Here is an 18,675-nt window from a genome sequence, read left to right on the forward strand (position 1 = left end):
GCATTTATTAGGGTAAGAGTTAAACTGTTAAGGAATGCTACCACCCGTATTGAGGGAGTCTACTCAGTGCATCTCTGAAGTTGATCGGTTCTTAATGCAAGTTTCAAACTTTAGTTTTTTGCAGTTTACTCTTTTCAGCTGTTAAGAGCTGTTCAGCTCTTTTGACTAGTGTACATATTTTTAAATCTGCAAAAGCCAGCTCTTCAAATCATGTATTTGTCTTTCATACATTTTCCCATTTGTTTACAACGCACCGCTCATTGCTTTCTTCAGCTACATACAACCGCTGCAGTAGCCCAGTGGCTATGGCATTGCACTACTGAGTTTGAAGTTGTGGGTGCAATCTCAGCTGCGATGGCCATAGTTTGATGGGGGATGAATTCTAAAATGCTTGTGCACGTAGATTTAGGTGCACATTAAAGAACCCTAGGTGATCAAAATTAATCCACTATAGCGTGCCTCATAATCATATCGTGGTTTCAGCTCATAAAACCTATGATTTTAATTATTTGATCTTCTACGTATAGCTCTCTTTTTCTTTCCTGTCTTTTTCTTTCAAGCTGATTATCTGTCACATTGTTTCCTTTGACGAACTGACAGTAATCTTTTCTCTTCACTTCACAGGTTCCTAACATACTAATTTGGTTACTTGCATTCTATTGGTTCTTCCATTCAACGCTGAACACATTTGCTGAGCTCCTGCGCTTCGCTGACAGAGAGTTCTACAGAGACTGGTGGTGAGGCTGCTTCTCAAAGCTCTAAAACACAGTTGTTTTTATAGATGTGTGCACTCTGCACAGTGATGAGGTTCTTTGTGGTCAACATACCTATTTAAAGGCTGTCTGCAGCACATTGTTTAATTCAGACATCCCATGCTGCTTTAAATATAGGAAGTGATGTGTGCAGCTCATTTTAGTTGCAATTGAATTCATGGTCTTGACACCTGAGGACAACTTTCTGTGGCTGCAGTGCAGCCAGAGATACGTGCACGTGCTCGCATGTGCTGGGCTTCTGCTTTTGTGTTACTACGCCAAGTAGCACCAATGTTTTGCGAGTGATTTCAGTTTCACCAGCATGTTCAACCACATGAGCGTTTTCTCTTTTTAGGTGCATGTTGTCGTGCAAGCTTGCTTGGTGTATGGTTACTATATGTCAAATAGTGCCAAGGTAAATCAAGCATATGTACCTATATCGTTTTCAAGAAGTGAACATAAATATTGATATAATTTATTAATGGCACACTGAAGGAGCAATATGAATATGAGAATTATTAGAAATGTACATTTTCTCTTGAACTGCTGTTTTATTTCGCCTATTTTTAAACAACTACATGACAGGAGATCCCCATACTGTACTGTGCTCTGGGACAGCCTTCTGTAATGTCACGAACGTATTTATTTCTTATGTATGCACAAAATAAATAATCTTGAGACTTGAAATAGCTGAGCCCTTTTCCAAAACGCAGTTAACTTGAGGTTACTTCATGTTTTATGCTAAGCCGTGCACTATTTAATTACATGTCCAAACACGCGAAATGCACTGCAACAATGTTATCGGACAAGCAATGCAATACAGTAGAACCTCGTTAATGCGTTCCCGGCGTCAACGTTCGCAATTGAATTTTTAAAAAAAATTACCCAATATAGAGTTATGCTCATTTTTTACCGGTTCATACGTTCCCGGAAAACACTATTTTTCGATAGCAACGTTCACTACGCCTCTATACTGTGATCGTATGATAAGTTTTCTGGCCGCTAGATCCCTTGTAAACAAGAAAATGTGTGAGACAAGCGCTGATTGAGAGCGTTATATAGCTGCCCATCACGGCAGCTTCACCGCAATACTCGCCCGCCTGTCTCATGTGAAAATGCTGGCACGCACTGAGTTTTTCACTTCGCTACCAGCAAATTTTCTCCGGGGTCATTCCAAGTGGCTTTCACAGCTATCACCTCCAATCCTACTGCGATAAGCACCTTCGCCTATCTATCTCATAGCGCGAGGTGCCGTCTGAAGCATAGGGCATGCTTTTAATAGGCGATAACCGAAATGCACCGCCGTTCCCTGCTGCAGACTGTGATCATATACATTTTCCGGCCGCTAGATCCCGTGTGAACAAGAAAAGGCCCAAGACGTGAAAACGACAGTGCGCACAGTTTCTTATTCCGGTACCAGCAAATCTCAGCTCCAGTCGTCGCATGCCACATTCACAGCTATCGCCACCAAACCTATTGTGATAAGAATCTTCACTGTTCTATCTGTTTTACAGTGCGTGGTGCGTTAGTGCCCTTGCTAGCGTACTGCATGCTTTTAGTAGGTGATAATGCAAACGTGCCGCCGATCCTTGCTGAAGGCAGCGCGATGTAGGAATCGCGTTTCGCTTTGGTGGCATCAGGCATTGCGGACCAGCTTTATTTCGTTTGTTTCCCATCGCTTTCTTAAAACACAACGCAATGGGAAAATAACAAAACGCGTCTTGGGCTGCCGTAGCAGCACCAGCTCGACGCACGTCGGCGTCTCGTGTCGCAACGATCTGCGCGACACTTCGTATTATGTAGATGTCAATAGTAGTCCATTTTTAGTTACTTTGGATCGTACATTTTCCCGGTTTGTAGATTTTTTGTTGTGTTCTTTTCTGAAACGTAAGAATGATGTTCTACTGTATTTGATAATCCAAAGGAACATAAGTGCTTTTATTAAGACAAGCATTTTTATTGTGCAAACCCACGAGCCATTAAGGAACTGGGAAATCAGAAATCCTATGTAAAGGAAACAACCCATTTCACAAGTTGTGTGACATAGAACATTGGTGTTCTTGGTTGTTCACCTTAGGAGAGACAATAACTTTCATAAGATTTCACGCAGTGGGCAGGAAACACATTAGCGTGTACACTCAGCAGCATTCCTCGCGCAGGCCAAGCACGTTGTTTTCACACAGTGAAAGGAACACTGTGGATTGTGTTATAGACATTGACAGATCTGTTGCTACAGGTGAAACTTTGCAAGGATGACTGTGGAGTTGAACACTGTCATTGTGAAGTGTCAGAAACGCTTTCACCCATAGATGTTTCACCCATAGATGAAGCCTTCAGTGCTACACTGCTGCAGGCAAAGTCTTTCGAAAGTAACTAGTATATCTGCAACAGTGAACAACCTAGAATACCAACCCTGTATGTCATGGAATTGTAATGCAAGCATTTTTTTACGCAGTGCTTCTAATTGCGCAGTTGTGCTTCCACACCTGGTGGACTCTCGTCGTACACGGACAGGTTGCTGGTGTCGAGATAGCCATCGCCTGCGCATCAGAGCAGCGACGCACTTGCGCTGGTGGTGTCAGCTTCACATGCCACAGCTTCTTTCTTCGTAATCGTAATGCAGCCAACACTCCTCAACACAGCACTGTCCTCGTTTACTCCTGATTAGTTCAGATCAGCTTACTCACATTCGCTCACATTTTCTACAGTCCAGTGACACAGTCTTTGTTTACAGCAGTGCTGCCAACCTCTGATGCCAGTTTCCTCCTAAATTTGCTGAAGGAATTGTTTAGATTTCCCTAGATTTTTGTAGGATACATTTGTTCAGTTTGTCAATATGGTTTTTGTTAAAATATACTTTTTTGTTATGTAAATAGATTCAAAATTCATAGTTTCAATTCATTTCCAAGCTCATTTCGTAAATTTATACAATGAAGTCGCTGCACTCAAGCTGAAATAATGTTGCAGTGCAAGCCGTGCTAACCAGAGTTCTTCATGCTAACAACACAGCCTTCTGCTTGAAACAGCATTCACAGAACAAGAAGTCAGCATATGTATAGGGTACTCACTTGTTATGCAAAACAAATTTAAACAACAGCAAAATGCCCAGATTGACATGGAACCTTATTTGAATTGCAAGAGAGCTGGCGCAGAACTATGGTATACCGGATTACAGAATATGTAGCAATGCAAAACAATGTGTCCCTTCACAGCACCAATATAAAGCATGTGAAATAAGTTTTTCTTATGTGCTGTGATGTATCAACATAGCAGCACCACATTTGCATACATCCAAGTCATTTGCAGTGAAGCACGCAGATACACATTGATTTTTTTCCCTCTGCGCCAGAACTCACCCAAACACGTGATGACTGGGACTCTACAATGGGAGTCTGTTGCTCTGCCTATGGACAGTAAATTTGAGTGCATAGTCCGCTACGCAGTGCCTCGACCACCTAGTCATGCTCAGTGCTAGGTATATGCGCCAACTAATGACGAGATTTGCATGTGCACCTTTGTTTGACATTGCAGCATACACTTGTTTAGCCGGTTACAGATAAATATTTTATTTAAAGGGGGACAGCCACACCTTGTCGTTTACTTGACGAGACGCGTTCACTGCCCCGCACTATGACTACAAGTCGTACTTCACATGCAAATGCGAAAGTACTAATTGTAAGCTGACTGAAATCAAAATATGCCATCACATCAGTAATTCCACGTATCTATCATTGCGGCGTCACAGCAGTGGTTTATCAAGTCTCCAGAGTTTTTAAATTCATAAGCATTTCTATGCTTACCCAACGATAAAAACAGTCCGTCCATCTGTCTGTCCATCTTATAAGACCATCGCTTTCAAGATAGAGCCCGCAGCAGCAAGTGACTTTACCTTTGTGCTGCCTGACGCTTCCACGTGAACGAAGTGGCGAGAACACAGCACTCGTGAAGCTCTCGGCACATGTCACACCCTGCCCCTTTCACAGACCACTTTCAAGATATGGATACACGCGTCTCTCTTTAATGCGAAGCGGGGAGAACACAGCGCACAAAACTATCTGCAGTCGTCACTCTCTGTCCACATTGCAGATCGCTTTCAAGATATGGTCCGCGCGGCTCATAATGGTTCGATGCGGATGGATAAAATGCAAAAGAGCAGTACTAGCTTATAATGATCGGAATGTCATCAATGCACCTGGCGCCGCCACCTGCATCAATTTGCTTGCATAATCAATTCACTTTGCGCCGCCATCCGGAGCAGTTTGTGTTGCTGCATGCAGCACTGTTGTTTATACTGGTCGGATCATGTTTCATAACATTGATAATGAGACTGGGCTGCATGGAGATGAGCAAGTAGCACAATGCTTACGCATACTTGGACAACTCCCAGGGGAGTTTCTGCATGAATTTTTCTTTCCTCAATGTCATCACACAAATTTCCCTAGAAGGGGAAAATGTTTCCTAAGCAAGGCCTAAAATTCCTGGGTCTAAGGAATTTTCCCTAGGATTGGCAGCACTGTAATACCAGCCAGGAAAACCAGACATGGCTACCAGAAAGCCAGAAAACTAGGAACTGCGAGAAAGGGAAATCATTTTCCTAAGCAAAGCTTTTTATTTGTTATGAAATAAATCTTGAACAAAAAAATAAAAATAATAGCTACATTTTGTTTTACACTGTCGTGTTGCCTATTGGTAAAGGAGCAAGGCTGACATTGAACAGAGAAATGGCACTTTCATTTATTTCACGCCACGTTCAGTCCTAGTCTACCACTTATAGATAAAGCCCTTTGCTAAAGGTCGGCGAAAACATAGCATAGTAACTCTAGAGGAAATGCTGGGCTAAAAAAGTGGCAACCAAAAATGTGCCCCCATGTTGCTACCTCTAATTTTTGTAACGCGAAAAATGTGCAAAATATGATGCAAGAACATGCATTTACACGTAGCGCCTAAGTATGGACAATGCATAAAGTTGATTCCATATATTTTTCAGGAAGATCCGATGCCTATTTTTAAAAAAAATTATGTAGTATTTACGGTATGTGAAAGGATCTGCTTGCAGGTGCCTGAACTAGATGGCACCATCATACTGAGGGAGGCTCGGGATCAACGTGTCTCATCTGAATCTCATCTCATTGTCTATGCATGCATGCCTGCACAGAGTAGCAACATGGTGGCACCATTGTGGTTACTGATTTCACAGCATTGACGCCATGGGGAGCTTTGCCTCTAGAGTTGGTTATAGCAACTTTATGGGCAAAACTGTGTATGGAGGGCCTTTACTGTGTGCATGCTCCACTTTCCATCTCTGCCACGGGTCAGTGGCGGCCTCCATGAAGAGTGCGCTCAACTAGAGCTTGTGTGCACGACACAGCATGACATCACGTTATTCCTCTACACAACATATGCTACGTAGCTTCCAGTTGCTTACGTTCATGGACTGCCTGCAGACATGCAGTAAAAGAATGTGTGCTTCGGCTCCATAGCTTTGGCTGTGCTGCCACAAAAAGTTTTCAGCGAGTATAAACTTCATTTTATTTCCTTTTGGGTGAAAGAGATAGGGCAACTTCTTTTATAACCTACACTTCGTGGAGGCTTGTGCAGATGACTTAGTGCCGGGCAGACGCTATGATGTCATATGCTGCACTTGGTTGACTGCACGTTGTCTTCTGCATCAGCAGACAAAAGCGTCTGACTGCATTTCACCTGACTTCACACTTATTGACTGCGTATATGCCCTTGCCTGAAACTAAATGGCAATGTGTGAGTTTCCTTTCATCAACAAATGTAGACAAATTGCAGCTGAATACAGTTAAACCTCAATATAACAAAGTGGGTAAAATCTGCAATTTGCTACGTTATATCGAAATTTCGTTGTATTGAAATCCGACCTTTTATACAAATAAGTACAGTCGCCGATCTATTTGCTCGGAAAAGGGTCGCAGAATTTTCCGAATTATCAGGCAATCGAAAAAAGCAAATTTGAATGAGAAAACAATTCATTTTGATGAATTTGGAAGTCAGCTACGAATGATGTGGTTTCATGCCACGTGGACGATATCTTCACATAGGCGGTACGAATTAAGCGAAGCCAGCCACGCTGTCGCGTACTCTCCGCCCCCGCAGATGACCGCGTCGCCCGCAATGGGACGATGCTATCACGAAAAGCACTCGCAGCGGTGAGCGAATGCTTCGTCTGCCCCTCACTCCAACGGGTCACCGAAACTCAAGATTACGCAACCTTCAGTACTAAACGCGCGGGAAGACAGCTTACATGATGCCACGCCATGGCGGCCCCCGCACACTCTTTGCACACCAGGCAGATTACCTCTAAAGCAGGGTGCGCGGCTGCGTATGCGCTCAGCCGCGCTTACAGCCATCCCGAGCCACGGTGGATAGGCACGCAGAGAATCGCGACGCGCGACAGCTTACTCCCCCCCCTCCTCCTCTTTCCCTTTGCTCGCACAGGGAGGCGGCACTCGTGCGTGAAGCCATCTTTCTTTCTCACTCGCACTTTCACTCGCACCTAAAGGACAAAGTGCGCGAGGCGCGATAGGATCTTATCGCACGTGGACTTTATACTGAACATGATGCGGCTTCACTTCAGCGGTCGCTCTTGTCGCGCCGCGCACGATTTGATAGGTGCGTTTGCAAGCAGCCGCTTGTAATTCAATAATTCGACCATATGCGTCCCTGAAGTTTCCATTTATTGTCTCGGCATTCCTTTTCTGCGGAAGCGAAATTTCGTTATATTGAAATCGCATACAAACACTTGGTTATACTGAGGTTAATTCTATGGACAAGAGGTTATGAAAAGTTAAATACTTCGTTATATCGAAAATTTCGTTATAATGAAGTTCGTTATATCGAGGTTTAACTGTACATCGTGGGTGCGCAATGCACAAAGGTTCTTCTATGCATATTGTGCAATGCAGAGTTTGAAACAGACTGCACCATCTGTGAGTACGATTTCTTGGAAGATTAGCTCACTTTCCTCTGTAGCACATGCTCATGCCTGCACTTTGCTGCCGTTCCTGCAGTAAACTTTCACTATCGGCACTCTATCAGCACCAACAGCCACAGATAAAATGGCACCACACATTTGTGATTCCAGCCTGTTAGTATGTCTGCTGCCTACACTCATCGAAACTGCAGCATAGAAAGGGTAGTTTTCATGCTACGCTACGGCTATAAAAATGGCTTTGTGTAGGTGGGTGGAGCTACTTTTTTTCTACACCAAGTAAAAAAAAATCGCAACCACCTACACTGACTACATGAGTGTAGCCAGTAAAAAAAAACTATTGACTATCTTGTGTATCAGTGTCATGTTACAGACAAATGTAGTGAGATGTCCCATGACAACAAGGACATCAGCATTAAATGTGTTTTTGAGCAGAGTAGCTTGCATAGCAAATGAACGAGAGAAAGTAAAGAAAGCAGATGAAATTGAAAAAAAAAAAAGCACTTGCTGTGTCAGAATATTTATGGCCATCCCTAGGCAGCCTTATTCCTTTCTTCAGCACTTACCACCCTGAATATATAGCTATAAAAGTCTGTTTGAAGTTAAATGAAAGCATCAGCCATGACCCCCTATAATCCTACCCCAATCAATAAAGTGACACGCAAAAATGCTCTTATTAGTCTATGACTGAAGTGATCAGAATGAAATTTGTTCTTTTTAAAAGACAAGAAGTTCTAGTGACATACTGTCTTACTTGTTAATTTTATTTCTTGGGACTAAGGTTCCTAGGTCATCAAATGTATATTTACATTTGCAAGATGACAAGAATCTGAAAAAATTGAAATGCCGAGTCTACAAATCTTATAACACCATGACAAAAAATAGTTATTACAGTTTTGCAAAGTGCACCTGACAGTGTGTTTCAAGTGGCCAAATTCGCTGCTTTAAGTGTGGTTGTAAACCGCACTGTCAGTTAGTGACTGTGATCTCTGCAAAACCTACTTCTAGATAACGAATGCATGTAAATGGTAATATAAGGTGTTGATTTTTGTTTAGACCGGGGGTGTTTGTACTTCTGAGCCGGAGGGGCTGGACTGGCAACTTGTAATGTTGAAGGCTGGACAATAAAAACGAAATGAAAATGTGAAAATTAATTAACAGGAGTAACGCTACTGGATGTAGACTAAACATTTTACATGAAATAATTAATATGCCTTATTCAAATACTTTTAGTTTTATTGGCCTACTGGCATAACATCCAGGGGAGGAGCGAAATAACTAATTTAGGATTAGAGGATTAGAATTTTGCTTTTACCACCAAACTTCCATGGGTACATTGATTTAAAAAAAAAAAAAAGTTTAGACAGAACTCATCTATGATGACTATCCAAGTATGCAGATGGGAGAAACACATCATGTGTGAGATTTGTTACTGCAGCTGGGCTCACCTCTCATGCTTCCGCTGAACATGCTGCGCCATCTAGCAGCAATACTGCAAAGTTGACGTATACCCAGTGGCACATACGTAAGTCGGCATAAAATAGGTTAATTGAAAAGCAGAACATAATCATGGAGTGACCCATACCCAGTGGCCCATACCTATGGGAATAGCTCACATTGTTTTTAGACTGCGCTACCTTCAGGATTGGCCCATATTTTTGGTCAGTAGATAAATAACTGGAAAGAAATGTGGTCTGACAATGCCAAGAATGCTATTCGCATTGATAATACACATTCGTAGTAACAAGATTATTCCTAATTCCTGGAAGCACACAGCTTTCTTGCTTATGCACAGTCATTCTAGTTTCACCAAGCAGATATTTACAAGATGCTGAAAGGGTATGGGAAGCGTCACCATTCTTTCCCAATGGAGCATTTATGTCCCATAGATATCCATAGAACATCATATTTTAGACATTGTACACATCCTGTAGATACCTATATTCCTCCAAACAACATTACAAGTATGTACCATGGATGATCCAAGTCTCATCCAGATCATGCTTCTCTAACATTGAAAGGATATCGCAGCTGGACATCTGCACATAAGTGACCTCTAATAGATGCTCATTTTATGGATGCAGGAGGTCCATAGAACACCTAAAGGATCTTTCCTGGTCACGCTATAATGAGCTGCATGCCTGCAAGTGCCACAGCAGGTGTACTATGGAATACAAATGAAATGCGAACAGCAGAGGATGTGGCCAAAGCATAAGTGAAAGCACAGTGTGTGGCATCGGCTAGTCGTCATTGCACACATGCACGCGCGCATGTGGTTTCGACGTGGAGCATGGGGCTGCTTGTCGTACTGCGATTACATCACCTGTATTTTGTTTGAAGCTTGTATTCTCACCATGCCATTGCAGTGCCATTCCCATCTGCAATTACTGCTAAGGTGGCTAGCACTGTTGTTGCTCCTCCAGTGCAATACACTTTTGGTGCTATTCAAATTACGATTAGACACTGGTAGCTTTGATGGTGGAAACAAAAGCAACGCACGTGAGGAAACGGCACGTGCCAGCTATATCATGCTACAGATCCGACGATGGTGCTAGCCACCATAACAGTGTACTGGCAGGTGGGAATGGCGTTGCCACGGTAGGATGAGAAAACAACTTTCGGACAAAATACAAGTGACGTTTATCAGAGTAGAGTGAGCAGCGCTACACTCAGCACGAGAACCACATGCTCATGCATGTACACAATGACCGGTCGACAGCATGCACTGTACATTTAGTTATGCTTCGGCCACATGCTCCTCTGTTCACACTTCATTTGTCCTTGATGGTACATCTGTTGAGGCACACTAATGCCACAGTTACTACCGTTGTCGGCAGGAGTTACTACCATTGGCGGCAAGTAGCTGGTGACCTTGTTTGAAATGTTTTGTTAACGTGCAAACATGCAAATGTCAAAATATAAATTGAAACACTCATGAGATATCTTTCTTATTATATATAGTTCTAACGCTCATGTAAATGTGAAAAATGGACTCGCAAAATTGTAGCTCTGTATTTTGATCATTCTGAATTATATTAGAAATCCTGCAATGGCTACATGAAAAAAGTGAGTTCGGTAAGCAGTAGGTAAAGCACACCAGTGAGACTCACAATGTCATATCAATGTTACTTTTTATGTATGCAATTGATAAAGCTTTATTAAAAAATGACTGCCCCCCCTAGCCAGGCACATGTATGACAATATCCATTGCAAGTTCTAACTGTATACAAACAGGTGAAATGGTTAAACATGGAGGTAAAAAAATATAACTTCAATAAAAACAAATTCTTGAAAATTCAACTACTAAAACAAAAGTAATGAGAAAAAGGTGTTAAAACACAGAAAATGACTAGCAGTTACGATGCCACAATTATATTTAAAGACATTAAAACTTATTAGTAAGAGGTAACAAATCTCAAAAGTTCATGGCCTGCATGCCAGTACCTGCTTCTGGGGCTATGAGATTCAATATAGAAGGCCAGTACTTTCAAGCTATCTTTAAAAATATATACTGAAAGAAAATCCACACAAGGAGAATCCAGAGATGGAATGTTCATCTTGATAGGCAACTTGTCACACCACGAAAGTGCTAAACACACAACACGGCCAGATACTTAAATATAAGCATTGCAAATTAGAAATATCCCCGAAACTTGAAAAGGAGATCCAGAAACCAAGTGAAACAAATATCTCTGAAAGTGAACCGCCAAAACGTTTCCCTCAGGACATTTCTATGAGCGCTCCGCAAGGCAAACAAACGTACATACTACAAATAGCAGTCATAAGCACAGCTCTAAATTTCAGTACGCAACTGTACAGTTCTTTCTAGTATATACGTACTTGGGCCATGGTCAACCGAACAATTATGGTCAACCAAACAAAATGTGCAGGAAAATTATCCTGCCCTTGTGTCGAGGTGCGTGCTGAATTGATATCAGTGGCGATGTGAAGTCAAGGATATTAAGGATATTGCAAGTTCAAGCTTCTTTTTTCTTTATAATCAGTCGTAATATATCGGCAAGTTAAAGGTGACATATTGACATATATTAACAGTGTACTAATAGATATAACTGAAAAAGAAAGCGTTATAGTGTATGAGAAAAGACGACGTAACTGAAACTGAAAGTTCTGGCTTTTGATGCACTGGTGTCAAGCAGTGCGTGCAGAGGTCATGCAAAATTGCTGCTCATAACCATCCTGCAAAAAATAAATGCTGTCATAACAGAAATTCTGGGCTTTAATACTGCAAACTGAATATTTTCAAAATGAACAAATTCAGGAACACATTCTCCCTCTCGTAGGATCTTGGACATGCACAATGATGATAGGGAAAAACAAAATCAATGGCCCGCCACAGTGCTGTAACAGGCAACAGCGTGACTTTTCCTTTCCCAGCATCTTACTACTAGGCATTAGAGACAATTAGCTTGTATTTCTGCGGCATGGTGTGTTCATCTATTCGCAATGCACAATGTACGATCAATGCACGAAAGCTTTGCATATGCAAGAGATGTCCAGATCACTAACACATTTGACGTCCTTTGGATGACACTTGACTGCTATTGTACTAGTGCAACATTTTATAGATGTGAACCAGGCATTGTTAAATGTCTTGGATATTTGGTCTTTTGTGGTACGTCCAATGGACATTTGTGGTTTGCTGGGTTACAAATAGTGCTGTTTTGCTGATGTTTCATTACCACAATTCCTGGGTTTCTACACCGTATTGACTTGCCAGAAAATATGATTCGTGTAAGTTAGGGCATATTGGCTTCTCTTATTAAAATGAAACTTTAAAATTTTGCATGACTTCCTGTTTGAAAAGCCACCCAATTTTGTTTATTTTTTTTCTATTCTCTGCGATTGTAGCCACGGAGCCTTAATTGCTGCATTTTATGGCTTGTTAATATCGGCCAGCAGGGGAGTGACCTTGTAGCCTCTCCTGCACTACTGCGGTGAATCACTTCGTGAAGCTAGCAATGTGTCCCCTCGAGCAGACCCGCAGTGACAACAAGGCGAGATGCATTTGGTGGATCGAGTGTTGATTGATGGTGCACTGTCGCCGTCACCAATGATGGGAGCAAGAAACTCCTGAAAAAGGGCGTTCTATGCCGTCTTCTCACACACTCCATTAGCCATAATGGTCGTTTGACAGACACTTCAGCTGATTGCTGGGTCATCCCAGGAACCAAGACGCACCAACTTGAGTCAAGCGTGACAATCCCTGCCTACAAAGCTCCCCTCCTTTCTTTGTGTTGAGGGAACAAAGGTGCCGGAGTGCTTATGCACACCCTTGGTCTTAAGGCAGAGCCTTTGGTGACTTTGGACGCTCCGGTTGGTGGAAGGTGTGACCGTAGATTTCCCCAACCTAGGGCTCTAGGGAGGAACAAAGAGATTTAAGCGGGCTGCTGGAGTGTGCTGGTGTGCTCTGATGTGTGCTCGCAAGAAAGATCTAGCCTCCTGACTTGTAGCTCATGCTACGAGAAAGATGTACTGCACTACATGCTCCAGCCAGCACGATACCCTTTGTTTTGTGTAAATAAGTTTGCAATTCCAATGTCAATAAACCCCCTGTTCCATTTTTTCATCCTCAAGACCTCATAATCTTCGCTAAAAAAGCAACGCTCGTCAAGTAAGCTCGGATGATGACATTGGCCCGCTTAGCCTCCATGTGACGCCCTTGTAGCGTAGGCCAGCTACCCGCTATGAGATGCACCAGTAGCGTATGCTAGAGTGACCCTCTATGCAACGCCAGACTCTGAAGCCACGACCCCCGGCTCCTACAGGCTATGCTATTTTTTAACAATAGCCATTGCTGGACTAGATATGTGCGACAGGGACTGACCAAGTTTGTTGCTGTACCGAGGCCAGGCTCAGGAATGAGGTGACAAGAAACTTATATATGGCATATTTTTGCGGGCAAGAAGCTGGCGAAAGCTTTCCTGGTCCAGCACACCTAAACTTATCTGGGTGAAATAAAAGAAACTTCAGCGTTTTTTCTTGTGGGGTGGCCGGGATCGACCAACTGGAGAGAGTAGTTCACTCCTCATGCAATGGTCGCATGCAGCTTTTGATTCATCGGCACTGCCTCGGACGAGGTGGCATGATCTTGGCACTGCAGTGAAGCTAGCTCCCTGGCAAAATGCGTTGGTGCAAAGTTTTGTGGAGAAACCCCACTCTCCGGCAGAGCCACAACAGTGACTTTGTGGAAAAAAACAGCGTTTGGGGAAAAATAGTTTGCCTGCAGGCCAGCTGTCATCGGAAGGGCCACAGCCAGCCACCAGCCTGTGGGGCAATCTCCCACCTGGCCCGCAGGCTGTAGTTTAGAGACCCCAGGTTAAGATACCTCAGTTCGATTTTATGGAACTGCAATATTTTGTTTTAGTTGTGAAATTATGGAGTTCTAAACTTGTCATTTCAACTTCATTTTCTTTATTTTTATGAATTATTAATTATTAATATAATTTGGGGAGATAAAATCGAAATTGTAAAAACTACTGACCTTTAGAATTTCCTTGTATTTTGAGTGTAATAAATATGGTTTGTATAGATTCTGCAATAGCCAAATGAAAGCATTTCTGGCCTTAATCGTGCATAAATAGAGAGGTGGGGGGGGGACAGGGGGGTGTGTTCAGTGCGTGTGTTCCAGCTAAAGTTGTCTATTCCATGTTTTCTTAGTGCTGCTGCTTGTAATGAATTTCATTTTGTGAAGTATTTTATCTATACGATTTTTCCAAGACTGACTTTTATATTGTCTTGGATATATTGTCTATTTTTTCAGGAATGCAGACACTGTGCAGTATTTTTGGCAAAACTGGAACATTCCAGTGCACAGATGGTGTCTGCGCCACCTCTACAAACCTTTGGTTGCTGCTGGCATGTCAAAAGGCCAGGCTTGTGTAATGGTGTTCCTCCTCTCAGCATTCTTTCATGAGGTATGGGATCATGTTTTACGTGGCAAAAATGTTATGCACTCAGTAATGGACAGTGTCAGTGAAAAGCCATAACATGAATTTTACTGCATGATGTGGTGTATGACTGGATCCACTGACCAATTTAAAAAGCAAGTAGGAGATAAGTCGAAAGAGTTTTCATATGCATTTTCAGAATTTGATGTGAAATTGCTGCTCTGCCAATTCTAAATGGCTGGTAGTCTTAAAGGGGCCCTGAACCACATTTCTTTGAAGCCTCAAAAACGTCTTTGAATGAGTATGGCACCTCTCAGGATTATATTACCGAAATAAATTTTCAAGGAGACCTAGTATGAGCATAGCATAATACTTCAAGTGCTGTATTTTTTACCTTTCCAATTCACCCTCAATTTCCTCTGTTCTGAAGAAGTGGAGGAGCGATGGTGACGATAGAGTGACGATACTCCGCCTACGTCATTATGGCAAGCAGGCTTCGTTGCAGCACCATGCAGCAGCTGCGGCATTTATGCTATGAAGCAGACGCAGCTACATGTAGCTATGCACAACTGTAGGTGCACAGCAGGGTTGGAGTGCATGATTGCATGCTCCAGCCACTGCGATGTTGTGCAGAGCGGCTTTGTTCTGCACAGATAGGCAAATTCAGATTGCGCACTTCGTAGCACTCAATACAAAGCTTATTAAGCATGTCTAGCCAGGAGCAACTGGGAGTGAGCACACGCTATCACACATCCCTTGGAAATGCTAACCGCTATTCATTGCAAGGTGCAGCAGGCATAGCGTACATGTGATCTGGGTTTAAGTTTCACGTAGTTCGAGGCTAGTTGAATGTTAACTAATTGAAATTAGTCTGATCCAATGGCTATGACGCTCCGATAAGCAGTGTGGCCAAAGTTTCACTTCTATGTGGGTAGGCATGGCCGAGCATGAGTAGACGATAGTCGGCTCATGTTTCTTGACTGATGTCAGCTCACGATTGTATTGTGCTTAGTGTTACACTTACGGAAGAACTAATGGACGAGCATAAAGGAACAAAACATGGACATACATGTTTCAAACTACCAGCTTGTTTTTCTGACTTCCTTACCTCCTGATATGTTTAACTGATGTCTTTATACCTTGTCATGTTATTATGCTGCGGTTTTTTGCAATCACCTATATATATATATGTTCTTTGTTTCAATAAAAATTTAGTTGAGAGTTAGCGCTCGTCCTGTCTGCTTCTAGTGTGTGTCCGTGTCCCTTCGCCCTACAATCCAAGATCATGTTACCGTACCAACTCACCCAATTTTCTATCCTTTTGCATTACCAACTTGTTTAATACTGTTAGAGAGAGAGAGAGAGAGAAATAGAAGACAGGAAAATACTGTTAGAGAACATGCTTATACACAAGGTGATGAGGGGGGTGGTGGAAATGGGGTGAAATATAAGATATATGTATAAGCGCATTCTCTAACAGTATTAAACGAGTTGGTAGTTCGCACCACATACGTCCACGTTTTGTTCCTTTATGTTTGTCCATCAGTTCTTCCGTCAGTGTAACGCTAAGCGCAATACAATCATGAATGTCCACCAACTAGCTCCCGTTCATTGCTTTACTAAATAATGTCAGCTACTGGCCAATAGCAGCCGTGTATAGGAATCTGCTATGTGACAAAATGACAGCCCCAAAAAAGGTGAGGAGAAGGCTTTGCCAAAAACAGTGCTTTAGAAAAAGGTGACTCTGTGCTGCACTTGTGGATCTGTGAACTGTGTTCTTTCACCTAGCTTGAAGGGTGGCTCAGGACCCTTTTAAGGCTATGCATTTAAGCCTGAGTCACTCCAATGCGACAGGTGCAGGTGACCCTGGTGTAGTGTCTATAATCAACATTTAGCCATATCTGTATTCTGTTGGCAACTGTGATATCATAAAACATGGAAGCTTAACCAACAAGCTCTCATCACCATCATCTCACCAAGTCTAGTCAATCAGACGCAATCCTGGTGCACAGGAACACAAAATGGTGTCAGAAGTGTTATTTCATCTCGTGTGAGTGCCGAACCGACAGTCAGTCCATCATATCCTCCTCAGTAGCAAGCAGAAACTGGCAACCACAGCCATGGCACATGTGCTCCAGCCCTTCCCAAGTTTCAACCTTGCACAACAGACGCCAGCAATATTGGTCACGAATGGACCAAGTGGATAGAGAGGTTCTAGAACTTTCTTTTAGCTTGCGATATCATGGCAGATGCACACAAGAAAGCGCTCCTCCTGCACTACGTCGGTGAAGAAGTTTACGACATATTTCGCTCACTCCCCGACAGCACTACACAAGCTGCAATGGCTACAAGCACAACCTAGACCATGCAGAGAATATTGATGCCAGAATGCAATGCCACATGAGCAAAATTGAGTGCATATTTTGCTTCGCGAGTAAACTCAACATTTTCAATCTACAAATTTCGTCAAGTTCAGCAAAACATTGGCGAGTCACTGGACACCTTCCATGCGTGCCTCCGGCAGCTTTCTCGCCACTGTAACTTCGAGAATGTTGATGCTGAAGTCCAGAACCAAATCATCCTTGCCACAACATAGTTTTGCCTCCAAAAATATGCCATGCTTCATTCCTTCACTTCACCAAACACAAGGAAGAACACTCAGAAGGGGTCAAATGGGATGTGTCCAAAATCGAAAATAATGCAATTTCACCAGACACAAGGAAGAATACTCCGAAGATGTCAAACGAGATGTGTCCGCGAAAACAATGTCGATGCGATGTGGCGGTGCTTGCAGTGCGCAAGGAAGGACAACACCATGGCCAACACCAAAAGAAATGGACGGCAGATGCCATGACAGACCTATGCACCACACCGACCTCATGTCTGATCAGAAGATTGCCACAACTATGGTGGCAAGTGGCCTCACCAAGGCGGATGATCAAGTCGTGCTGCATGGGGTAAGACATGCAAGGCATGTAACAAGGTCGGTCACTTTGCACGTTTCTGTTGTTCAACGAGGAGAATGGTACGAGTAGTGGACTATGACAATGGTCCAAACAGGAACTCGTAGGCAGCCTGCGGTAATAAGAGTTCAAGTACCAAAGAACATGCCGCCACCTGTGACACTAGTTCAAGCAGTGATGATTATGTTTTGTTGCCATGACTTCCCCTCAAGCAGGCCCATCTCTAAAAGCTCTTGTCACTGTCAACAATGTGCCGGTCACTTTCATAATCAGCACAGGTGCAACAGTGTCAATTGTTGGCAAGAATGACTTTGAGAGCTATCGCCTAAATGTGAATCTCCAGGAAACATTCGTCAGTGTTCCCATACAAAACAACATCTCCACTTGAACTTCTAGGCAAAGTCTCTGTCACAATGAGATACAAATATAAGTGCATAGAAGACATCTTTGCTATTCCAGGAAACTGTGCACCACTCTCCAGCTTCACAGCAGCATCCAAAACCTGGGGCTTGTCCAGATCACATGCCAAATATATGAGATTCATGTGGCAAGTCAATCATGGAAGCATTCCCCAAATTGTTTAGTGGTGTTGGAAAACTCAAAAACAAGCACATCCACCTTTTTATGAACGATACTGTGCCACCTGTCGCACAACCACAGGCATATTTCGTTTGCCTTACGTGATGCCACAGAAAAAGAACTTGAACGCCTTCTGTCAGAAGACATCATTGAGCCAGCCCATCGGACCTACACCGTGGGTGTCCCTTGTAGTTATTGTGCCCAAAATCACATCAGCCTGATGAAATTCGAATCTGCATTTACATGCATTTTGTGAACACTGCCATTCAACATAAACAACATTTGTGCCCAGCAGTGGATGACATCACTGTTGCCTTGAATAGAGCAACAATATTCTCCAATGTTGACCTGAAGAATGAATATCGTTAGCTGGAACTTGACACCTCCTCAAGGCAACTCGCACCATTCTCAACACATGTTAACTTGTTTTGCTACAGATGCCTAAACTTCAGCATCAGCACTACCGCTGAAATTTTTTACAACACCATCTGCCAAGTACTCAATGGCATCCCCGATGT

At 42.9% G+C, this 18,675-nt stretch overlaps 1 protein-coding gene across 2 annotated transcripts in view; it reads left to right on the plus strand.

Annotated features, from left to right (window-relative positions):
- Positions 1 to 18,675, plus strand: part of mdy (diacylglycerol O-acyltransferase) — a 255,316-nt gene that overhangs the window by 199,029 nt on the left and 37,612 nt on the right. For both annotated transcript variants that reach the window (XM_075698769.1, XM_075698760.1), the window contains 2 exons: positions 625 to 737; positions 14,489 to 14,642. In XM_075698769.1, the coding sequence (XP_075554884.1) occupies positions 625 to 737; positions 14,489 to 14,642 (267 nt within the window). The remainder of the gene's footprint in view (positions 1 to 624; positions 738 to 14,488; positions 14,643 to 18,675) is intronic.

Source organism: Dermacentor variabilis, chromosome 1, assembly GCF_050947875.1.
Source record: "Dermacentor variabilis isolate Ectoservices chromosome 1, ASM5094787v1, whole genome shotgun sequence".
NCBI lineage: Eukaryota > Metazoa > Arthropoda > Arachnida > Ixodida > Ixodidae > Dermacentor > Dermacentor variabilis.